The sequence below is a fragment of the Onychostruthus taczanowskii genome, unplaced genomic scaffold (genome assembly GCF_017590055.1).
Source record: "Onychostruthus taczanowskii isolate IOZ18803 unplaced genomic scaffold, ASM1759005v1 scaffold19, whole genome shotgun sequence".
NCBI classification, from domain to species: domain Eukaryota; kingdom Metazoa; phylum Chordata; class Aves; order Passeriformes; family Passeridae; genus Onychostruthus; species Onychostruthus taczanowskii.
The window spans coordinates 4,933,116-4,958,774 of NW_024499128.1; the positions used below are offsets into that span (position 1 = coordinate 4,933,116).

Here is a 25,659-nt window from a genome sequence, read left to right on the forward strand (position 1 = left end):
TGTTATTAATATACTTCATTGCACTAAAGAAACCAAGGAGGAAGACTAGTCAATTTAATTGCTTTTGCACTTTAGAAAAAATTGCACTGATTTACATAAATTACCCCAAAATTACCCAAGCAAAATTAACCTTGTTCATGGCATCCCAGCACTGCAGGCTTCAGAAGCTGAGAGTCAAATCAGGTGCCAGTACAATTCAAAACCCTCAAATTTTGCAGATTATCAAAGTAAGTCCCGCTACCACTACTGTCATTATGGTATTAAGGGAAACCTGTGGGGGGAAAAAGGGAGGGAGGAAAAAACCCAAATGGAGCAAACTGCAGTACTTGTATCCAGTTCTAGAGGGAGGGGAGGGTTTGTATCACCATCGGGTTACTTGGGGAAAGCAAGTGTTGCCAAAGATGGCTTTTCCACAAGAGGCTCTGAAAACTTGCAGTGAAGTGATTAAGATGATTTGCTTTGTAAGACACTTACACTTTGGATTTTGATTTATTCAAAGCTTTGCTTGTGCATTAAGTAGTCCCAAACACTCTGAAGTTGTGCTGTATGTAAATAACCTAAATAATTTCTTTTGACTCTGTACAATTCCTACCATAGGTAAGTTACTGTTATTCAAAAAATAAGTGTCGAAACCATCACAAATGTATTGGTTTTTCAAGCTTTACTACAGCTATCTTTAAAAATACACAACAGAAAGAACTCAGTTACACTGCATGAACATGTTCAGTATTTGGTGTGTAAATGCCGTGCAAAGGAAAGTAACAGTGCCTTGTGCTCCTTCCCAGGCAGGGTAGGAAGCTGGCCAGGCATGCAGAGGCACTCCTGCTTCCTAGAAGGCTGAAAATCCACTAACTCAGTCCCAGCATACGCAGGGCCGTGGCTGGGGGTGAAGTGGTACAAGAGCAGGAACAAAGGGGAGATGGCCCAGTGCTCCTCAGTGGCTCCCACCCACAGGGCACCTGTCCCTGCCCAGTGCCCACACCCACGGCTCTGGGGCAGGCTGTGGGTAAGGTAACAGGAAAGAAGCAACACAGAACTAGGGTGACTTCAGGAGAAGTTTTGCAGGAGAGCCTAAACTGAATTTTAAATACTAAAAAGGTGAACAACTGGCAGTTGTTTTTTATAAAGTATAGTAACATAAGATAATTTTATAATTATTGGGTGCAGCTGTATTTTTCATCATGTGCATGGCTGAGTGGTTAGTTAGCAGTCTGGCATGCGTGGACCCCTGCAGGAAGGATAACTGCCAAGTGTTTTTACAAACGTTCATGAGCACTCAAATTTCACTACAGCTTTGGTGACACCAACATGGAGAGGATTAAAGCAACTGTAACAAGTGTACAATAAGACAAATCTCTGTCCCAGGGGAGGGAATGTATATTTGTGCAAAATCCCAGTTAATAAGTTACAGTAGTTATTACTGTACTGTGTGTGGCACTGTTCACATCTTCAATGCACCGTTACCAGCCTGCCTGCCTGGGCAGGGGCCTGCTCAGCACAGTCTCAAATCCACACTCTGGATTTTATCTTAGACTTGCTTGGTCCTCTGCCTTGGTGCAGTCTGGTGGCGATTGGTCACTGTGAATGTCCTCAGTGTCTGTCTTTGCCTGCGCCACCTCCTGCTCCTCTGCTCTTTCCACCTCCAAAGGTCCTTGCTCTTGGCCAGGGGAGAGATTTGGGGCTCTCTGATCCAGCTTGTCCAGGTCATCACAGTGGCTGATGGAACTGGTCTCACTGAACCCATCAGAGCTTCTCAGAGACCTTTTGAAAGCTTTCTGACCTGTGAAGTGTTTGAAGCATTCAGTACCCATGAAGGCAGCAAATACATACAGTGGTGTGCACAAGTTCCTTTTCTAAAGGAAGTATTGGAATTTTGTAACAGCAGAGAAGTAGGTTTTGTTTGCCTGCTACTTTGGACCCTGAACATAGACCCAGACAGGTCTGCAATATAACAGCCCCTGTTACTGTATCCTGTGTATGCAGACACAGAAAACTGAGCTGAAGCCAAGCTGCCTGCTTACAAACTGAAATCATTCCAGGTTAAACAATTGCACTGAAAGTCACAGGCTGGAAGCCACCAGCCCAAAAGGTGAGTCAAAACTGGGTTTCCTGCCAGGCAAATCAGCATTAATTACTAATACAACTGTGCAGAGAGTGCCATAGATTTAACAGATCTTCTCCTCAGAATGGCTTAGGCCACAAAATGTTTGGTAGCAACAGAAATGCAGCTGCTGAAGTACATGACCATATGTTATTATGCTTTTATTTCCAATAAAACTTTTGGCTTGTTTATCTGTTCATTTTTAAAGCTCAATAATCTCATATTATTCTACAGGAAGATTCCAGACTTCCTGGGTAGTTGTCAGTTAACTAGACAACTTCCTGTAGTCCCAGGAAAAATATGTGGGGAGATAACAGCTTGGGGCAGTGTTCTGTGCCATGGGTACATGAAGGTTTTTAAGGTGGTAAAAGATGAGCTCTAGTTCCAGATGTTACAAAAGATGGAAAATCATGTGGGTCTTCCTGTGTCAGGGAAGTTTCAGAAATTAAACTCAGACACAGAAACTTACCAGGAAGTCTTTGTTTTGCAAGGCTGGAAGTGGGAGTTGGTGGTGGAGTGCTGCCTGTTCCTTGGGCCTTCGATACATACATAGATTCTGTGGATTCTAGAGAGCCTGGAGGTTAAAAAAAGTAAGTTGACTAAAACTTCTGAAAGGGCAGCATTTGAGTTCAAACTGTCACATGGGGGTGATGAAATCTGAGAACCCAGGAGCATGAGTGCTGAGACTTCACAAGTGAATCGTTTCCCCTCACCCTCCTTTCACAGCACTGCTACACTCTGTAGTCCCATTTCCTTCCTGCCCTGGGCATGTGACATCGTCCCAGCTGCCAGGGAGGGATATCCAGCCATGCAGGGTCAGCATTCCCAGGGGAGTGGGCTGTTCTGTGCTCCAAGAACCTGCCACTTGGTGCATCCAGAGTCACAAGGCCCTGAGCACAGCAGGAAGCTTTCCCTGCAGGGTAGACACAGACAGTGTGCCACTGTCCTGGGTGGGCCAGATACTCTGCTGAGCCCGGGAATATTAATTTCTGTGACTGCCACAGTACTACTACAGTGAAAATTAATAATTTCAGGAAGTATTACATTGGTACATCAGTTTCACTGATATAAAAACTTACAGGCAGCTCTTTCTACATTCTCAGACACAAATTACACATCAGAGTACAACAGAGTCTTCCACACTGCACCATTCCATTTGCTACAGTTTCCCACACAGCCCAGTTGATGCCAGGCCCCAGCTGTCCTCCAGTTGCTGGACAGACATCCAGGCAGACATCCTGTTCATGGGCACAGGGGAACACGGGAGAGGAGGCACTCCTGAGGAGCGATGTGCTAAGGCCAAGCTACCCCCAGCTCACGTATTGACACCCCCAGCTCCTCCAGGATAGGCAACCAGAGGTCACAGGAATGATTCCTCTATTAATAACTGCCAGTGTCTATCATGGCTTTTTTAACATGATTCAACATGCAAGAACAAAATGTGAACTGTACAAGAGAACAGAAGATTCTTACTGGGTGTTACAGAAATAGTGCCAAGCATGTTCTTGTACATGCTGAGGTGGATTGTGCCACTCATGATCAAACCAGCACAGGAACGTGTGCTGCAGGTTCAGCACAGAACTGAACAGTCCCAGTGCAGACACAGCTGCAGGTGCCCCGAGCCCTACCTGCTGTCAAATTGAACGTCCTTCCCTTGGGCGAGGCTTGGAAGGGAGAAAACCAGTTCAGCACAGAGCCCACCACGGGGATCTGTCGCAGCAGCCCCTGCAAAGCACAACCCAACACTGGTGAAAGAGCCCCCAGGGGATGAGTTACCTCAGGGAACCACAGGGCTGCCGTGTGTGGCCTCACCTCTTCCAGCAGTCGTTCTTCATTTGCTTTCTGAAGCTGAAGCTGTGCTTCCTGTATTCCTTTTCTAACAACTTCAGTCATGTTTTCCAACAGCTAATAAAACCCAGAAATAAGGATATGTATTATTTGGACTTGAAACTGTCTTTTTCGTTCAGGTTTTCAGGATGGAGAAAGGGCAGTCAGATATTTTTCCAATTTAAGACAGTATGTGACTATCTCTATTTCATTATGACTATAAATTCAAGAATGCACATGCTGACTGCAGGATTTTTTAACATATAAACCCAGAGGAAATAACATAATTTTAAACAGGAATTTTTTTTTTTTTTTAAACTTAAAAATGAGCCTATGACCCAAATTCTTTGAAAACCTGCTTAGCATATAAATGTTCCTCAGATGAATACCTGGGAAGAATGTTTATGTTTATAGAGTACATTTTGGTTCCTAGAAACACCCAGGACTTAAATCAGCCTCACAATAACAAGCTGTGTGTCAGCCTATAGGTTCATTTTGTTTTCCTGCTCTCATAAAGAGCTGCCACTGATCCCTGTGGCAGCCCAGGCCAGCAGCAGCAGTGTTTTATACTGCAAAGGGCAGGCAGCTTACTGGGACAGCTGCAGGGACAAGGAATGGACAAACCCAAGAAGCTACATCTTTGTTTGTGTGAGACAAATGCCAATTTCCATATATTAATGTTGGTTTTAACATTGCACAAGGACAGGCACTTCCTCCAAAATGCCAAAAATTTGTGTTTCTGTCAGCTAATAAAAGGACAAAGAGGAAGCTGCTCCTTCTCCCTGAGGGAGAGACCAGCCAGGAACTGACCCCCATGGCAGCTCAAGACCCCTGGTAGTCCCTGGCTACAGGAGGGAGGGCAGTGGGGTGGAATTCAGAGAGCCAGGAAGCAGCTCAGTGTTTCTGGCCCAGTCATCTTCAGCTTTGGTCCTGCCTTTCAGTGCCTTTGCTGTGTGTCTCAGGGCAGGCTGGAGTGATGTGGGCTTCTTGTAAAACCCTCCTCCTTGTACCAATCCTCCTCATCTGCGGGGCAAGGGACATTCACAAATGAGTTCTGCTTCCCAGCTTTGGATCAAATGGTGAAGATCCACAGATTTACTGCAGCTGGTTCCAAGGACTGCATCCTTCTGACTCTTCCACCACTCTCTTCCTCCCTGGAATCTTCAGGATCCAAGGAGCCCATTCAGCTCTCCACTACAACAGTTACAAAACTGAAGGTGCTCTACAGACAAAACTTTCCTCATGTCACGCTCCAAGCAGCACAGGGAGTCAAGAGTGGGCATTAAGTTACTTGTAGAAAAAATTCATTGCCATAATCAACATATTCCCATGAGCAGAAATAGGCAAAGGATTTCTGAAGTTCTATTTATTTTTGAGGTGAGAAAATTAAATACCCAACACTAGCAGAATGAAAGGACAGATGTAATGCAGGTTACTCAAGAATTCTATTTTAGAGAACATTTGGAGAACTCCATTCAGGTAAATGCTTTGACAAATAGAAGTTGCATCATCAGCTTTATTACTTCAATAGGTAACTTGTAATTTCTGGGTTTAAGACACCAATTTAAAGTTTTTCATACATTTTAGAGTATAGTCTTATCTTAAAGCTGGTATATAAAGAATCTCAATCCCACCACATCTAGCAGTGCAGAGAATCACCAGCTCACAATCAACCTTCCCTTTTGTTTTTTGACAGTTTAAAATCTGAATGATAAAATGAGGCTACTTCAGTACTACTGAAGGTTTTCATTAGAACTACTGCACACAGCACCATGAACACAAATTCAGACATCCTCACAATATCATAATCCATAACTCTCCCTAGGTAGACACAGATTATTCCTTGGACAGTAACTAAAACTCTTGTGTTAAGCACAACTTTTACTTTCACAATGAACAAAACCACGTCCTGAAGCCAATATGAAAGGGGAGGAAAAAAGGTGCTACAATATTTTGTGAGTTATTAATACATACTCTTGAATTTTCTTCAATTTCTCTGCCTGTTGCTGCAATAGTTTCAACCAATTCTGACACATCCAGATCCTCTGTGACCATGCCAATGTAAACACAGTTCTTCTGCCCTCCGAATTCCGGACCTGGGGGCACAGGGAGAGTCAGGTCTGTGTGCTGAACAAATCTGCAATCCTGCAAGGGCTGCAGCACTTGTGCTTGTGAATCTGGAAATCCCAGTACACACCCTCCCTCCAGTACCTAAGGGCAGGATCTGTGTGGGTACAAATTATACAGGCCAGGAAAGTTCAGCCCTGGGGGTTTTCAAAGAGAAAACAACCTGAGCAAGAAAAACAGTGAATATTTTATACAGTCGAGGAGTTGTGTTATAAATACCAGTGTTGAATATGCTCCAAACTCCTTAACTTTCAGCCATTTACAGATTACTTGGTTCCACAACTGCAGGGCACTTAATTTTTGACAGCTGATTAGAAAAAGATCAGAATTATGAATAAGCAAATTAATACTTTCAGCTATCGTGTGGCACTGTAAATGTGTTGCTAATTATCACAAAAGTCATCTAAAGCTTTTAATGGAGCCACAGAGAGTAGTGAAGCCATCAGTGCCAGTGGGTTTGGAATGAGATCTGCTTTCCACTAGATCCAGCACCACTTGAGAAGGCTCCATCTACACACAGGAATGCTGCAGCTTTTGTTCTTTCTGGCAAGGAACCCTTCTTGCTCTAGTTGCCCACACATCAGTTTTCACAAGGATTTCTGAGAACAGCTCACCTGGTGAGCACTCCTGAACTGAAACAGGAGGGAGGAGAGAACAGTTACAGGTGTTCCTTCTGCAATAATCACATGGGCAGCAGCTTCATCATAACGACCTATCAAATCACCCTAGCACAGCTAGGAGAATGACCACTAGCTTGAAAAGAAGTTCTTAAATAGTGCAGTTACCCAAAGAAAAGGCGAGATCCGACTCCAGCTCATTTAACTTTTTCAGAAGTTCTGTATTGATTTTTTCTAGTTCTTTTTCTTGTTTGTCGTCATTCTTCTCATCACTGTGATAGTTGTACCTTCAAACCAAGCCAAGGTATAGTAATTTCACTTTACAGTACATACAGAAGCACCTACACATTTAGTACATTTCTACTAATTCCTGTATTTTACAAACAAAAACCTCAGAACATTACAGCTCCTACCAGCAAGTTTAGTGGCATTTGTCATCAGGGATTGGGGGATGGGCTGAGCTTGATGCTGCAAGTTCAGCACAATAGATTTCTGGTTGCTGTATTGATTATACCTGAACTGTTTTGACTATACAGAATCCTTCCAGAGGGCTGCATCAAATGATCAGAACAGACACCTGGAGGGCTTTTTAAAGTCTATTCAGCATATCAGTGAGTGCCATTATAGATAAAAATACAAGTTATGCTTGGCTAAAGACAGTGGAATGCACTTGCTCATTACATATCCCCCCCACACACACTGCTTCCAGTGTTACAACCAGTGCCCAAAGCAGCTCTTCAGTTTTTCTTTAAGAATTAATCAAAGAAAATTACTTGATAAATGCAATTTCCTAAAAAGCACTCAAAAGCTTCAACTGGGTGCAAAGCCAGATAACAATCAGCAAACGAAACATCCAAATGACCACTGAAGAGATCACGTGGTCCTGTCTGCTCAAGCACAGTGTTTGCAAATACAGCATGAAGAAAATTATTTACCTCACAACACCTAACCCTGGCCAGCCAAGATCTTCAATATACAACAGGCTAACTGTTCTTCTCACTTCTTGCTCAAACTCCTCTCTCAGCTGCAGTGTGCTTGTCAACACTGGAATCTTCATTTTTAAGCAGTCTACCAAGTGATCAATATCTTGTATTTCAGTTCCTAAAACTGCAGAGCAGAAGTATTAGTGTGTGGTAAGTGTGATAGATGTGGCAGAGATGTCTGAATTAAGAATTTGTAAAGGAGCTGCTCTGCAAGTTCATCACAAATATAATTTACAGATAGTATTGAATATCTTGGTCTATGTAAGTGGATTTTTGGTTCAGTTATCTATCCACTGATACATCAAAATGAAAGGAAATAAGGATTTCATAAAAATTAATAAAAAGGACTCTCATGTTACAAACTAATAAGGATATGTTACAATACCTTTTTGCATTACATCAGTAGCTAGCATTAAAAAAACCCCACAAACATCCTCTTCCCATAGCCCAGCTGGACATGAATTAGCTTCCATGCTGGTTTAAAACAAAACATCTCAGCATCACCAAGTAATTTCTCTAAAATCTGCTGTTCTGTGTACACCAGGACCTTCTCTCATGAGTGTCAGCTGTTCTACAGCCTAAGCCCCCCATCCCACACAAGCCAACAGGAGATACTGTGCACCCCCTGAGCCCTGCACACTGCTCTGTGCTTCTGCTTTCCAACACACAGATTTTTTTATATCCCCCATCCATCAGTAGTTATAGAAAATCTTGGAGGATTAGTAAATAATTCTTCCAGCTAAGTAGCTGTGTTTTGAACACAAGCACCATTGCAGTGTTGAAAGACCTCTGTAGAAAGGTCAGGCACCTGGTGTTAAGCAGCTGAAAGAAGGAATTTAACTGCTTTTCCTAATGAGTTTAAAAAGTAACCAGGAAGGCTTTCTCTGCAGAGATAGTGAGGCAATGTGACCCACAACAGCTGGGCTCCATTAATGCACCCAGTGCTGAGGTGCAGCAAAATGATAAAGCTGAGGTGGTTTTGGTTTGTTTATAAGAAAATCCTCCCCACAGGAGAATATCCTGAGGAGCTTCTTGAGCACATCCCCAGGAGACTGTTGTACCATTCCACAGCAAAGGCCAGCATTTACAAGTGGCTGCCTGGAGCGAACATTACCTGCAGAAGTCATGAGTGGGCTGAAGCGCACGCACGTGCCTTCATCCTCCAGTTCCACCACATCGACTCCGCTGGCAGGAACCAGCTGTGCCAGCTGCTCTCCCAGCTGCAGGGACAAGGACAGTTAGGGAACTGGGCAGGGCATGGCTCCTGCAGGCCCTGCCTCAGGCCTTGCCTCAGCCCAGGGAACAACACAGAAATAGTTTTCTCTCAAAATCAGTTCTTGCACCAAAATAGTTCACCCTGCAGGTGAGATGACTGAGTTCAACAGATCCTTAAAATCATGGAAATTTGGGATAAGCAAAGTGTTACAAGTCAGAATTTTCTGAAAAATTGTCACTGCCGGGCAGTGTGCCATGATTACTGCACAAGGGATCCAAACCAGCCACATGCTCAGCTCTGCTAGCACAGCTTCTAGAATTAACTCAAGAGCTGGAAAAGGCAGCTGTCTGTTCAAGAATCCACAGACACTGGCAACAGAGCATTTGGCTAATTTAAAAGAATTCTGAAGTTTACACATATTTCCACAAGATCAAGGGAACAACCAAGAGCTTAAGATTCAGGAATGATTTCACTACTAATTATGTGTAAAATGATCAGAAATGTGAAAGCAACTTTGCTTCAGAGCAAATTAATCTTTTAAACTGCCACAAGTTTTGCAAAGAAAATCAGATCAAGAACATCTTTCAAACTATTCTAGCAAAGGGTTTATAGCTCCTGATGACCCCCTGAACTACTCCACTGTCACTCCCCTTCCTAAAGAAAAAAGCATCCATTCTTACCCACTGATTGAAGGTGTCATAAATGTGCCCTTCGTTGCTTATTATGGGATGCTGAATAGTTGAGGCCTGTGCAGCATGTGAGGTCTGATCTGAACCCAAAGACACAAGAATCACAGAAGTGGACTGGTATTTACTTAATTAAACAAAAGGCAACCTAAAATTTAGATAAAAGACAATTACATTTCCTAGCTAATATAAAACATCCACACCATGTACTGGGCCTGGAGCAGATGGATGTTTTTGTAAAAATATGTTGAACACAATAAATGCTGGAAGTAAAACAGAGTTGAATGTAATAGTTAAAAAAAAACCAACCAAACCAGTAAAATACTTCTGAGTTTTGAGGTTAAAATGCCCCAATGGAAATACAACCATTGTTTTCACAAAGCAAAATCCTGTCACAGGAGGCTGCAAATATTTAACACCTGTGACAGCATTTCCAGTGATGTTCCCAATACGTTCTGCTGCTTTTATAATTGCAACAGGAACTGTAATCAGTAAACCACAGCAATGTAGTGCTTGCCACGAGCTATGAAATGATTGAAAGGAACAGAAAACCTGAAAAAAACCAAAATCTCTCCCCACCAGTACACTCATACTCAGCCTGCAGCTTGTAAGAGACTTCCATCATCTGCTCCCAAGATCAAAATCATATGCAAATCTTCTCACTCAACAAGGCAGAAAATTATTTGTTATGAAAATTTAAAACACTGCAGTCTGTCTAAAAAAAGAAGCTATCACGTGTATGATTTGTCACAGATTGTGACCAGCATCCACAACCTTTTTAAAAGCATGTTACATGAGAGAACTGCACTGCATCACATTTACCTCAAATTCATTTGGTGAATTAGTAGTTTAAAGTACTCTATAGAGAGGGGTGGTTTTTTGGTTGTGTTAAATAAATCACATACCTCTATTTGAATATTCCTGGAAAAACTTGAAAACCACCACTGGTGAACTCAGTTCATCTTCAACCTTAAAAGAAAAAAAATATTTTCCCCTGCTTTTTTAAAGATTTAACACCATGTACAACTCCTTACACTGCTGAGCAAAGCTTGAGATCTCTAAAATCACCCCAGAATCACTGGGAAACATCAAGAAAGTTCCAGCAGGAACAGTAAGACTGTAATTGCTCCTGCTTTGGAGAGATGGACTGTGCTACTTCTGGAGACAGACTGAGGCTACATTTCATAATCCTAAAAATTTCAAGATTATTTGAGTAGGAGGGTAAGTGATACAGTAACTTGAACTCCCAAGGCCATTAATACTCTACAGCTTACTCAGTAAGCTGACTAAATTTTCCATACATCAAATATCAACTAAAATTCCGGGGTGAAGGTCAGAATAAAATAACCAAACCCTCTTGGACAGGACATCTCACAGAAATCTGAAATCCTAAAAATTTCAAGATTATTTGAGTAGGAGGGTAAGTGATACAGTAACTTGAACTCCCAAGGCCATTAATACTCTACAGCTTACTCAGTAAGCTGACTAAATTTTCCATACATCAAATATCAACTAAAATTCCGGGGTGAAGGTCAGAATAAAATAACCAAACCCTCTTGGACAGGACATCTCACAGAAACTGAATTTGGAATGAATACATTAGCTGTGATTTCTAAACCTATTTCTGGTGTAGAAACCTCAGCTGGGATAATTTTTGTGGACAATACCACAGGGTTCACAGCATGATCTCAACAGCAGGGTAATATGCAGCCAGAATATATTAGAGACACTTAGGGAAACTGGTTTCACAGATGTGTTACTGAGCAAACCCATGTTCTACATGGAATTAAATCAAGCTCTGAACACAACTTCTGGATGCTCTTCTGCACTCCTATGGGTGCACCAGTACAGAGCAATGGAACAAACACAATCCAGACTGAACACCAGCACTTAATTAGAAGGATCCCCAAGTGTCTTCAAAACAATGTTTATGATTAATATAATATTTTAATAATTTATTCTAGTCAAAGTTATTCTTATTATAACAGGCAGAAACTAAGATATACAACCAAAATATTAAAAACAACTGTACCGAGGTTTTAATGAAATCCAGGTTTTTCAAGTTTTCCAGCAGCCTTTGACTCTAGAAGACCAGAGCAGGAGAACAAATGGAGGAGAGAAATACAGTTTTAGAAGTTAAAAGAAGTTAAAAAAACATTAAACAGTTGCAATTTTTGAGCAAACCCCTCCAACATGTCAGACTCATCCATTTCATTTGTCAATTTGGAATGTAACAGAAAAGTATTTTCTGGGTTTAGCAAAACACTGACAACAAAGTGTGACCTTAAAGAAATAATATTTTGCATATAAGCACTGCACTTTGTAACTAACACACTACACTGGACCTTAATTTTTACTAAAGTAAGGACTCCAAACATAGTGCACTTGTACCTCAAAAACGTTTAGAAGTCCTTTTTACTAGAAGTAATTTACCAGTATTTAAATCAACACAATGCTGAGTAGGAAAATAAAGTCTTTCTGAAGAGCTTTCAAGGAAAAATAGCTAAGAGAAGTGACAAAAAGGGAAATTATTATGTTACTTCACTGTCTAGGAAGAACAAAGACCTTTTTTTCTCATTTATAAAAATATACATACAATCTAATAGTAAAAGCACAAACCCTGCCTCAAACATTTTCCTGTGCTTTCATCGTGGGTGTAATAATGTGACCCAATGTTATACTATCAACAACTGCAGTATTATAGTTATATCTTCGACAACACATCCCAATAACCAGAAAGATCTGTCAAAAGCTGCCATAAATCCCTGCTGAGCTGTTGCTCACCAGTTGTGAGGCATGTTTTATCCTCTCCACAATGCCATCATGGCCCAGGTACTGCAAGGAGAGCCACAGGGGCAGGGCACGGAGCTTCTCCACGGGCTGGCTCGACGTCAGCCCCGCTGCCAAGGACTGAGGAGGGAAACAAACACACCACTGTTAACCTCCCCTCAATGCTGCCACTCTTGCCAGCTTTGGAAATTATAATTTAGATGCTTATGAAGAACATGGCAGCACACTGTGAGCAGAACCAGAATCCCAGGATCTGGAGGGTGGTGAGTGAGAACTGGACATACCAAGGATGGGTCCTCGTGTCTGTAGAGGGTCACTGCAGGCACTGCAGGGAGCCCCAGCCAGGAACCCAGAGTCAGAGTCATGCTGTCGCATTTTGTAGCAGCCTGAAGTTTATTACAATAAGCACAATATAAGCCATATATATTTTGATTAACCTTACACAAGCACATTTTAAAGTTGCTAGATATAGAGAAAACATACCAGTACAGAAGAGGAGACATAACCCAAAGCCAAAGTTGCCAGATTCACACTGGGAAAAAAAAAGTGGGTTTAGCATATATTAAATATGTATTAAGAGACAGCATTTTAATCTGCAGTTAAAAAATTTCATATTGATGTGTAAAGGGAGGTAATTTTTGTTCATATATTTTTCATTAACAACGCAGGAGATGTTGCTACTTGGTATTCCGCGACTGAAAACTCAAAAGTAAAAACCTACTTTGTTCTAAAAATTTTCAGTCCAGCATTTGGTGAAATAATCACCCAAGGTTGTATCCATAATTTAGCATCAATTTGGTATCAGAAATAAATAGTATGCAAATACAGCTATTCTACAAAGTACCAGGAGAAGCTGTCCTTATTTCAGCTTCAAAAAATATAATCTTAGAGCACTGGAGTCTTCATTGACATTGTCCAAGTTCTTGGAATTTATTTTTCTCTGGGTTTAATCCCCCTCTCAGTTCTCTTACACACTGCTCTTGCTGAAGCCTTCTTGACAACCTTCATTGAAGTGCCATTTCATTCTCAATAACCACTGTATAATGTCCTCCCTGACTTAGAAGGTCTTTTTAGGCCTCCCTAGCCTAGAAGGTCTTTTTACTAATATTTCAAGCTCTTCAAAGCAAGGGCCGATAAGATTACCATCTGAATAAAAGTGATCACTAATCTGTGCTGAAATTACCTCTCCAATTAATTCTTCCTGTGTATATAAATCAATTTCTATCTCACAGTAACAGAATTATAACCATATAAAATGCTTACTATGACCAACTAAAGTTGGCCCTATGGCTCTCTGTGAGCTGTTAAATTAGATGGTGTCTATTAGTCAGACTTTTTAATGAACACAGTTCTAGAGCAGGAAGTCTCCAGTTCCATACCCTTCCACATGGAGCCACATCTTGTGCTGCTCACAGAGCTCCTTCAGCCGGCCCAGCTTGTCCGTGTGCCCAGCACCCGGAGTCCCTGGTTGAACAGGCAAAAACAGTGACAGGATCAGCCTGCACTGGGGCTCTGCTAAATCAGCCTCTTGAACTGATCTCAGATCACTTTCCAGGCCCCAAACAAGTAACAGTCGCTTTCCCCATTCATACTTAAAGCAAATTTTGTACATGTGTTTAATTAATGAGAAGAAAAAATATTTTTCAAGCTAAAGTTGATGGCACATCCATCTAAGAATTCTGAAGTGTTAATGTAAAACTGATTTTTAACAAGAGATCTGCACTCAATAAAGTAAGTTACAGTCATATTAATACATCAACTGACATATGCAAAACTGTAACAGCACAATTCAAAATTGAATTAGTTAAATAAAATCCCCTTTGGACAGATAATGATTGTGTGGTCATTAAGATATTTCCTGATACTTCTTGATAGGCAACCACTGAGCTGTTTAGGAAAATTTTTGTTTTTTTATTTTATATGTTCTTTGGTTTTTTATTGTGTATATATTCATGAAGTAGCATGGGGGTTTTTGTGATTGTTTGTCCACAGCACTTACCAGCATTGGCCACAAGCAACAAAGGCAGTTTTCCAAACTCAACATCATCTTTAATCAGTCTGTCCAACAAAGCAACATCCTGGTATCGTAAGAAAATGTTGGTCAAACACTGAATTGTTTATGCTGAATAGGGAAAATGCATTAAGATTGCAAATGAACAGCATTCTGAAATTCTGAAAGGAAACATTCTCAATGTCTTTGGTTTTGGCTTGCACTTTCTTCCTCTCAAAGGCAAAATAATATGAATAAAGCATTTGTGAAAAATAAAACACAAATACACCATGTAGCTTGTGAAAGTACTCCAACTAGTCCTATTCTAGAAATCTTGCACTAAAAAGCACTTTACTTAAAAGCCATTAAAATATTTTGCAAATGACAAGACCAAGATACAAACTGCTTTTAGAAAATTTCCATTTATGATTTGGAGGGCTTTAACACAAAAGACTTAGAAGTTGAAGAAGTAAATGCATTAACAGCTTTTCCTAACAGCATACTTGATATTCATTTAATGAGGCTTAAAAACCAACCAAAGCACAGAAAGAACTCTTAGAGAAGAGAAACTTACCATTTGATGCTGAGATCCAAACATAGTGTTACAAGGCACACGGCACATGCAGGAAAGGGGCAACCCTAACTGCAACAGAAATGATGGAGTTTCCACTGAGAAATACTCTTTTCACATGTTCACAAATACAGAGTGACATAAAAAATCAGTGTGACAATAGAAAACTTAATATTATATTATAAAGTAAGCTTTCTGCTAAAACTTATAATCAAATTAATAAGGAAAAAGCACAGGACAAATTATGTATGTTTGGGCTCAGGCCTATCTCACATGACCAGCTTATGTAAATCACAATGCAACCTAGAAATAATCACTCATTTCACTTGAAATATTCAGAAAATTTCTCTTCCTCCCACTGTATCACTACTGCAAAACGCAAGCTGTAAATAAACTATTTTTCCTAGACAAATGGTTTTATTTTAAAGGTATGGTCCACTACAGCTGAGGTTATGCCCAATAACCAATAATGGACTCTGCTTCCTTTGCCGTTATTTCCACCATGAGGAAAAATAAGTTGCCAAAACCCCCAAAGCTATGCAGGCAATATGAAGGCAGGTAGGTTCTAACTGCAGTAAAACCCCCCTGGCTGACTTTACCTGATTGCAGAGAGCTTGGCCCAGGCCTGTCCTGGCTGCAGAACTGATGTATATGACAGGCTGCTTAGTGTAGAGCACATTAAAGCCCTCGAGTGTATAATCTTCATAGCGGGTGTGAATTACAAGTCGACAGATTTTTAGGAGACCTTCACGATCATCTTCATGATAATAGGCTGATCCATTTTCATACCTGCAAGAAAAGCCAAGTAAATATGAGCAACAAGACCATCAGTCAGTTTAAGGACTAGAATAACACTGACCAACAAAAAAGTATGCCACAGGATGGAGAAGATAATAAAAAACCTTCTATTTTCCCAGGTTAAAGTAGATTAAAAGAAAACTTTTACAAGACAGGCTGAGATTAACAATGAGAGAAGCCTAGTATATATTTTCATTTAAACTCAGAAAAGAAAGAAAGAAACATCTGTGTTCCTTTAAGATTGCCTTTAGAGAGTTCAAAACCTTGCTTACTAAAAGTGGAGTGTGGGAGGAATCACACAAAAGGCTTCATTCTGGTTTTAATATAGATTTAAATTCTGGACTGCTAATTTTAAAGGTAATGCAACCTGGTATTCTTTAGGCTAGGTTAAGGCTGCGTTTGGACCTTCCAAGGATTTCTAAGTTTGTGACATGGTGGTTTCTTTAGCTGACATCCTCAGTCAATCACATCCATTTTTAAACATTATCACTACCTTGTCACAGCAGTTATTCCCAGGGACTCACCTGAAAAGCCTGCAGAGCCAGAGAGTAGTGTCAGAAAGGATCCTCGTTGTAAGTTTTCTCAGTCTTTCCCTGTCCAGCACAGATATATAAGCAGCCAAACTATGTCCCAGTAGAGCCATGTGACCCTGTTCACCAACGTTCTGAAGTCTGCAAGCCAGAACACAGAAACTGCCAATCAAACCAAGTCATGGGCATTACAGCAAAATGGGCTTTATGGATTTTTAATGCAGACTGGCAGAATTGGTTGACTTGCAATATAAATGTTTAGCAGAGAGAAGTGCAGTAGATCACAGCCACCCTCGTGTATGACACACTAAGCTGCCAGTGCACACAGAGCACCTCACTTGGCCCAGCTGCTCACAGGAACAGCTCCTGCTTTTGAGCCAGCCAACATGAGCTGGAACTAAGCACCTTATCTGCACTGGGACCTGAAAGTGCATTAATACCCTTCTCTCCTATGCACAGAAAACTCAGGACATTTACATTACTATATTTGGAGGCACAGCTTTTCTTTATTAGTGTTTTTTTTGGGGTTTTTTTTTGGTGGTTATTTTATTTATTTGTTTTTGTTTTTTTGGAGTTTTTTTAAAACCTTGAACATATTTTTTGAATGTTAGTTTTCAATAATCCTCTGCAGATCAGTTAGTACCTTTTCCATTTTACTGAAAAATGGAAACAAATTTTATTTCCTTTCATTTTAAAATCTTCAGAGATACACGATCAAAATCTATTAGTATTGAAAGCTTTAAGACTTAAAACAACTTTGAGGAAGTGGAAAAAATGAGCTGTCACATGAGAAACATTTCTCTTGTATAACTCAATTTAGCAATGAGTAATGGAAGCTTTGTAATTTTAAGAAAGCTAAGCCTCATGCATTATTCTGCTTCACTATGCAATGTAAGGTGCCTTTAAAAAGTTACCTGGTTGTACAATATTTTACACTTTAAAATACATAATATATGTACTTATGCATATAAGTTTATATACTAAAAAATATAGAGAAATTATATATACTGAAACACATATAGAACTTAAGTGGATAAGTTCTGTAGTGATCAGAATATTAAAAAATCAGGTGTCTCCACATCCAGTCACTGATATTGGCCTCACCTGTAGGACTGTGAAGTTTCCTCTTCCTCCTCTCCATGCATTAGGTTCTGAACTAACTGGAGTATGCTCACCATATCCTGGCCACTGGGAGGGGAAACAAAACCACATTGAAGAGACACAGACAGGTAAAGAGCAGTGTCTAAAAGAGGCCATCTGGGACACTCCACTTTTACTGAATGCTGAGTACCGCACCAGAAATGGTTCCTTGGTCTCAGAAAAACTGATCACAAAGATGAGGATGCTGAATCAACTCAAAACCCTACTTGCTTATAGTAGGAGACTCAGAAAACCAAATCTACTGATACCTGAAAACTTGGTCTGAAAAGCCTGACTTGCCAACATTGAATTCTTTTTGCTACACAGCTAACCAAGGCAGTAGCTAAGGATTCACATTTCACTTCACATGAACCTGCCTCAGCTCATCTCTTAAACAATTCCCTACAAATCTCAGTTTCTGGCAGACACAAGCTATGTTAGACTTCTCACATAACATGGTAAAGCTGGAAAAGATCCACCTCAACTTTTCTAACTCCAACTAAAATTAACAGTAGTGTAAGAACCTACACTGATAGCTGAAATTGCTTTTTACTCATAGAAGAGATAACTCAGTGTCTCCACTCAAAACCAGGGTTAGTTTCTGCACAGCAGAGACTTAACTAGCTTTTGCAATATTTTCTGAAGTGCTAGCCTGAGCTCCTGCAGGATCATCTCCCAGAGAGGACACAACCAATTTAAATCTTCATTTTCAGGTACAATGGTCTTACCTGCCTTATGGACAAAGCTCTGTTTAATTTCTAAAGACAGCTGTGCTGAAAAGGTGGGAGGTTCCTGGGGTTTGGTGGGGTTTTTTTGTTGTTTTGGGGTTTTGGTTGTTTTTGTTTTGGTGGGGTTTTTTTTATTGTTTTTTTACCTTATCAGAAGTTTATGTTTACTTTGAGTAAACAATCACAGTTGTAGGCACCACTACTTCATCAGATTCCAAGAGTTCAAAATTTCAGTCACTGAGGACAAGTAATGTTTTTTTCTCTTTTCTACATGAGAATGAAAATAGTTGGTAGGATTATAATATCACTTTTTCCCCCATGTGAGTATGGGAAAAAGTTTATTATGATGCCTGAAAAATGTTAACTTTTCCATTAATGCAAATTGCTTGGAAGACAAACATGCTATGTGTAGTTTAAGATTTTGAAAAGAGCATTATGTAAAAATTGCTGCTGCCTACCTGCCTTGGAGTGGTCCAGGAATATCCTTCCGTGCATATTTCTTTTCATTTTCCTCCTCCACTTTCCTAAGTTAAAGACACAGAATAAACTCTGTATTTAGCTTGGATTTGATAACATCAAATATGTAATTGACTTTGACTTGTAGAAATGCATCCTGACATATATCTATTTCACTGACAATAGCTCAGAAATAAACCAGATGAGATCCACACATAAGTTTCATTCAGACTGAATTAAAAAGTTTCCAAGTTGTTGAGGTTTTCAGTTTTTAACAGAAAGCTTAGAGAAGAATATTGTATATACAGGAACCAAAAATTGCTGGCACTGCAATAATAAAACAAAAAAATCCTAACTTTGAGAAACAGACTTGTTTTGGGTATTAGAGAACATGCATAAATATGTACACATTTACTCTAAAAATCCCAGCATTTGAGAAACAAAGATGATTTGTATAGGTGTAAGCTTCAGAATGACAATGTGACCTTAAACCACAGAAAAATGAGGGGTTTCTCTGCTTAATGCCAGCGACACAAATAATCCTCCCCTTAGCACAAACAGCTATTGTTTTTTATTGTATGCTTTGCACACACCTCTGATTGTCTTCCAGCATCTTCATTGCTTCGTTCAGATTCTTCCCCATTTCTGCTAGAGTAGGGTCCACCATCTTTTAGGAAAAAGACAGCAACTTTCAAGAAAAGATCAAAACCCATTTGTCTTACTACTGTCTCTACAATCTAATAAATTCTAGAAGGGGTTAACTCAACATTTAGTCTAGAAAGACAAGAAAGTATCCTTTGAGACTGCCCTAGATGAGAAATGGCATTCCCTGCAACTTCTCCAGCAGACCTTTACAATGGTAGTTTTCAAAATTGATGAGAAAACACCCAGTCCAAATACCCTTGTAAATCTATTTTTTCCTATTTCTTGTACCTTTAAACCAGTTTTTAATCTTAACTAATTGGAGAAATTCCCTTCATGTAGACAAAAGAGTAAAACTAACCTGCAGCAGGCAGCTAAGACAGGATGACATGCAGCAATTATCCTCCAGCTGCACAGAACAGGCCAAAAATCCTGATTTCACTGCTGAACTCAGGTAACCACAGATATTGCCAGGATGGAGGAGTTTAAAAATCATGGAACTTATTTGCCCCAAACCAATGACAAGCTCAAAGTATTTCCCAAAGGACTGCTCTGGCTGTGAATAAGTCTCTTTCATGAACTTTAACTCAAGAGGCCTGACAGAAGCTTGTGACACTGACACCAGACACCTGGACAGGAGCATTTACCCATTTAAGCATTAGATGCCATTTGAAGCTTCCAGAGAATGTGGAAGGTGTCATCTGGCAGAGCCTGATTTACCTATATTTAAAAATAAACATACCCCAGTGTGAGGGGAGAAGGCAACACCACTGCTAAGTCCCATCACGTTAGATGGCAAAACCCCTTGAGATACTGAGGTGACCCCATTACAGAGTCCCTGCCCCCTGCCTCACCTCCATAAATTCAACACCAAGCCATCAGCCACGTACCAAAGACTCTGGTGGTTACCCCTGCAGGCTGCTGCTAAGGCTGGGGCACAGGGGGAGAGACAGGAGTTGTTTAAAGAAAAAAATCCCACAGGCAAATGCATTCACTCAGGCAGATGCAGACACAAAAGCAAATTTAATCACAGAAGGTAGTGGGATTAATTTACATGAGGATTTTACACTATTTTCATCCGGAGGACTGATCAAGAAAGGAAAAAAAAAATGAAGTTGAGAGTTACCATATGTTCAAAGACTATTTTTAACCAAATATTTTGAGATTTAACTCACATTACAGCAAGTGGTAGGTGGCTGAAAGAATCAGTAGCCAGGCATGGGCACAGTGATCAGACCAAGTCTGACAATTCTCTATTCCATGGCATTGGAAGCGGCCAGTAACAAATGTTTGGGGGAAGAACAAAAGAATAGAACAAGTGCTGAGTAATATTTTACCATCAGAACTCCCAGCACTCAGCAATAAATAGGTTTTTACAGTTCTACACTAACTTGTACAAAACCCACCAGGTATAAGGACCACAACCTAATTAAGCACTGAGTGACAAAGCAGTACAAATACAAAAAGTTCCAGACCTCATCACAGATTTAAAAAATCCAACACACACTGCAAGCATTCAATACTCCGAAGAAAACAGACATAACCAAAGGAAAAATATAAATTTGATCTTTGGCAATATGTTCGTACATTTTGAGTGGCTTCCAGAGTTGCAACATGTCAAAGAAACTCTGGAAAGAAGTTTGGAAAAAAAAAAATCAGTTTTGTTCCTGCAGGCCCTTAAGAGAGTAAATGATCACAATCTACTGATTGTGATTATCTCACATAATTTAATACAGGCTGCCATAAAACATCATTAATGGCTGGAAGGCAGTAACTTGTCTGAACCTTCCTTAGCATCACATGCAAAAATTCAGATCTGTTGTAAATGAGGACTCAAAGATGTAGAGCCATTATAAAAAGGGCTCTGAGCTGCTTTTGTTTGCTACTAACATAAAATTCACCAGCTGACATGACATCAGATGTTTAAAACTGCACATCCCTCCCTACCTTGTGACTCATCCTGTCTCACTAATTACACACACACGAAACCCTTCTGCCAATAAGCTGCCAGAATAACTACATAAAATACAGCTTTGAAACTCCTAAGTTACACTAAGCTCCAAAAAATGCTACGAAATCCACAAAGTCTTCGAATTCTGATATGGGCTGAATTGGAAAATTAATCCCTTCTGATTTTTTCCAATTGCTAAGTAGATATGCAGCAGCTTATTTTCTCCTCTGAATTCTGGAAGGAGAAGAAGCCCACCTTTACCTGCTGCACGCTGAACCTTCTGTAAGTTCCTCCTCTGCTCACATTAGTAAGGTCATGGAGCTGGGAAGCAGGAGACTTTCTGCTTCTTTTAAGCAGCAAGAAAAATAGGTGTGGCAAAGTTGCAGCAACAAACCATTAAGTTAAGAAAGGTTTCTGAACACACTTGAATAACAACAGCAGTAATAGAGTATTTTTTTCATGGTCTTGAACAGGTTTTGAAAACGACTGTGGAGGAGTTCTTGAGCACTCCCTCCTGAATTAAGGGCAGCACAGGCGTTCAGGGGGTTAAAGGAGCTGCAGGAAGTTTCTGCACTCAGTCCTTCCCCTGGATCACAGGCAGCCTTTGGCCAGGGCAGTTCCAAGACACACAAATCCTTCCAAGCTCTAAGGAGGCACCAGCCATGGCTTTTTCCTGCTAGGGGTCCATTCACATCCCAGCACCTCCAGCCTCCTTCAGCCCCTGGCACACCTCACTCAGCCTGCTTCCACTTCTATCATTCATTGCTTTCCCATGTGTTAATCCAGCTCCCGAGCTTATCCTGCAACAGCTTTGATTTGTAGTCACTTCCCTATTCTGTAACTAATCTGTTACTATTGCATTAAGTACTTTGAACTGTGAGCTGTTTATGATTTTACAGGCAGAATGTCACACCTTGGAGTCACTTGGCAACTGGGGAGAGGATAAGGGGCCATTCTCCAACTGTGGTAAGACTGAAAATTAATTGCAAATTAAAAAGGGAGAATGCTGCTTCTATACTAATGTTTTCCAATCTTGCTTTTTTATTTCTGTAGGCTGCACTCCTAAAGAAATAAAGGGATGAATTTTAAACAGTTCACATAAACTAATGTTGTGAGAAGCAGCTCACAGGTGTAGCTCGTTCCCTGTTTCATGGGAGCTCATTTTCCCACTACATTACCATAACACCTTAAAAGAAGGTTTTACCATTAAAAAAAAAAACCAAAAACTCTTCTTGACAGTAAATTAATCTCAAACAATACCAGTATTCTTCAGCTAAAAGAATATTTTTTTTTATTCTCCAGGGTAAGAAAAATTTAAGATAACAAAAAAAACAGACACTTCATGACTGTTGGGCTTGAATAAAAATGGCATTGTGTCATCACAAGGCTTCTGCTTACAGATATGCACTCTTTTAATCTTTATTTACTGCCCTGACATGTGCCAGGACCTTAATGCAGCTTGGCTGCCTGAGTTTCCTGTAAACTTACCAGGATGTTGTGGTAAATAGCAGAGTAACAAAAGACAAGAGCCACAGGCCGAGCAAGAAACCAAAAAAGTTTTTTTCATGTTTAGGGAAAATACTGCTGTAGAGATAGCAAGAAGTTACAAGGAAAGAATTTGCACTGTTTTACCATTGACAAAGTCACCTAACTTGAAATTTAAAATCCTTCAGAAAATTGGTCACTTCTATCAAAATCCAAATGGGAAAAAAAATAGAATAGTTCTGTTAAGGGAAACTTCTGAAATCTAACACAGACTTCCAGAATTATTTAAATAAGTTCAGCCCAATAAAAGATTACTGAATTTCAGATAAAATTAGTCATAATGACATCACTTATGAGATCAATACCTTAAAAAATAATGAAAAAAAAAAAAAAACAAAAAAAAACAAACCCGCTGAAACCAATACCTTAAAAAATAATGCAAAAAAATAAAAAAACTGAAACAAAGTTAATTTGCAAAATCAAACCAAGACATGTTTGGTGTGCACACCTGTGAGTCAGATTCTGCAATAATTTTCACTGCAGTCCTACTGTGCAATGTTTTCAATTCTCAGGAAGTTTCTCATCTGCTAAAAAAATCTTTTTCCATTTGCAAGCCCCTAAAGACTGCAGTCACCCAATGTCACTGCATTACAGCTCATTAGGTGATAGTGTCAAAATGGTTATGAAAAATACAAAGTTGCACGAAATGTTAATACAAGTTAAAAAGTACTTATCACATCACTGGCACCCTGCACAAATACACAGCAAGGAGAGAATCCACGGTTCAAATCAAAGACAGTCTCAAAGCTACTAGGATAATGCTTAAATAATGTCCATGAGATAAGTGCACAGACATTCTCTGCAGAAAAATGTATCCCAGCTTGGAGGAATTTTAAATATATCTGGGGGAGAAGAATCCTGACATGTCATGCTCAAGACTTGATAAACTGCAAATTGTACAGATTTACCACAATCTCAACCAAAGACTATTCCAGGAGGGCACTTACTGCTAAATATCTAGAAGACCATAATTGTATTATGGCATTTTATTATACAGAGAACTACAGCTTTTATCACACATGTGGAAAAAAGCCATGATAAACAAGAGAGGAAGTAAACCAAATGATAACTCTTGACACGTATTTATCTGTATATATGGAAAAATCAGGCAAGTTTTTGCAGACCATTACAGGCTATTCCTCACATAAAGAATAATCAAAACATCTTTTAGGTATTTCAATCTTGCAGTGTCTTTATTGCTTCTTATGATGAGTTCATCATAAGTCAAGCAAAGAGCTTGGTCAGTACTACACTTGCCCTGTACTAATGCACGGTCTTTAAATAACCCTGTACCACACCAGGGTTCTCTTTGAGTCCAGTTCATAGACAGCATACTCCAAACTATTCCAGTGAAATTTTACTCAATTAAAATTTCTCAGAACAAGCAGGAGTCACCTCTGTCAGCACCAGTAAAGAACCTAAGCTTTTAAACACTAACAAATACTCCGTAACAGTGTATTCTTCAGAAAGCTTGTAATATATCAAACTTTTTCTGCCACCAACCCATCAGCCACGTCAGAAAGACACTTCCCGAATCTCCCAACCATTTCACTGGAGCACACCCCATTCACATTTCTCCGGAGCACCCCAAGCATCACATAAACCCGGGCGTGCTGCATATAGTAGTGACGCAAGGAGGGGCGTGTGCACTGGGAGCCTTCAGCAGACGAGGCACTCGTTATTCCAGAGGCACGGCGTCCGCACAGCCACCGAGGGACGGGACGGGACGGGAGGGGCAGGACGGCGGGCAGCGGCCTCGGGGCGGCAGAGCGAACGGGCTCAGCACAGCCAATGTTTGCTTTGACACTGCACCGGCACAAGAGCAAACACGGGGCAGCCAACGCCTCCATTGCAATTTTAAAAAATGGGGATAATAATAATTATCTAGTAATATTTTCTCTCCTATGCTGCTGAAGGCTAACGCTGACGGGAAATATGCTCCGTCATTTTTTTTTTTTTTAAAGAAAGCAAAAAACCCGCTCCTGAAGCATTTCCTGGTAGTTATCCTGCCTAGGTCCAGATCCGGGACACGGATGCCGGTCACACCGGCGGCTGTGGGAACCGAGGGGGACACGCCCGGGAGCTCCGCTGCTGCCCCAGAGCTCCGGCGGGCAAAGCCGCCTCAGCCCGGGGGGCAGCGCCGCGCACCGAGACCCGGCCGCCGCCGGCCCGCGCCCCTCCCCACGGCCCCGGCCCCACCGCTCGCGCGCTCACCTGGGCAACCGGCCCGCCCCCCGCCGCACGCACCACCGCGTCGCAGCAGCGGGGGGATGCGCGGCGAGCACACTGCGCACGGTGCGGCGCGGCCGGGGCCGGCCCTTCGCTCCGCGCACCGCCTGAGGTCCTTCCCCCCCACGCCAGCTGATGGAACAGTCCCGGAGAGAGCCCGGGTCAGTGACAGATCTTAGCGCATGTGCACGGAGCGCGATCCCAGTGATGATGGGTGCCGGTTCTGCAGTGGGGCTGCTAGTACCCGTGTTCGAGTCCCCGCCGTGGCGGGTTGTGGCAGGCCGGACCCCGGCAGGGCGTTGCATGGCTCCAGCCTTCGCGAAACTCTCGGTTGTCACCCCGCTGTCGCCTACGGGGGCATCAAAGCCTTTCCTCCGCGTACGGGTCCCGCGGCGGACCGCTGCACCACCGCGGCGGACAGCACGCACCTGCCTGTGGGCTCCCGTCCGACAAGCAGCCCCCGGAGACCTGGGCTTTTCCTGAGCTTTATTGGTGTTCTTCCAAGCTGGAGTTACTTTTCGGTACATATCCCTCGTCCTACCAGTGCCACTGCTGTTATTTAATAGCGCTGTTTGCAGCTGGCTGTGTTTGCGCAGGGGTGTGTCGATATGAGGGCCGGAGGGGCAGCCCCGGGCCCTGGCACAGCGTGTCCGCCGAGCGCTGCGCAGAGCGCTCTGCACGCTTATTACATTTTACTTGGGTCTACAAGCCATCCATGCCTATTTTTAGTTG

At 41.3% G+C, this 25,659-nt stretch overlaps 1 protein-coding gene across 1 annotated transcript; it reads right to left on the bottom strand.

The window, feature by feature from the left end:
- Positions 1–646: 646 nt before the first annotated feature.
- Positions 647–24,928, bottom strand: PDXDC1 (pyridoxal dependent decarboxylase domain containing 1). The gene is made up of 23 exons (XM_041401811.1): positions 24,913–24,928; positions 19,154–19,227; positions 18,563–18,628; positions 17,341–17,424; positions 16,231–16,377; positions 15,508–15,697; positions 14,912–14,980; positions 14,347–14,425; positions 13,727–13,811; positions 12,831–12,879; positions 12,632–12,733; positions 12,342–12,467; positions 11,590–11,640; positions 10,463–10,526; positions 9,552–9,640; positions 8,770–8,875; positions 7,608–7,779; positions 6,841–6,959; positions 5,903–6,024; positions 3,914–4,006; positions 3,730–3,826; positions 2,571–2,675; positions 647–1,780 (listed from the first exon to the last, which is right to left on the bottom strand). Exons 2-23 carry the CDS (start codon positions 19,225–19,227, stop codon positions 1,524–1,526), a joined length of 2,346 nt encoding a protein of 781 aa, XP_041257745.1. The 5' UTR covers positions 24,913–24,928; the 3' UTR covers positions 647–1,523.
- Between the last annotated feature and the right edge of the window lie 731 nt (positions 24,929–25,659).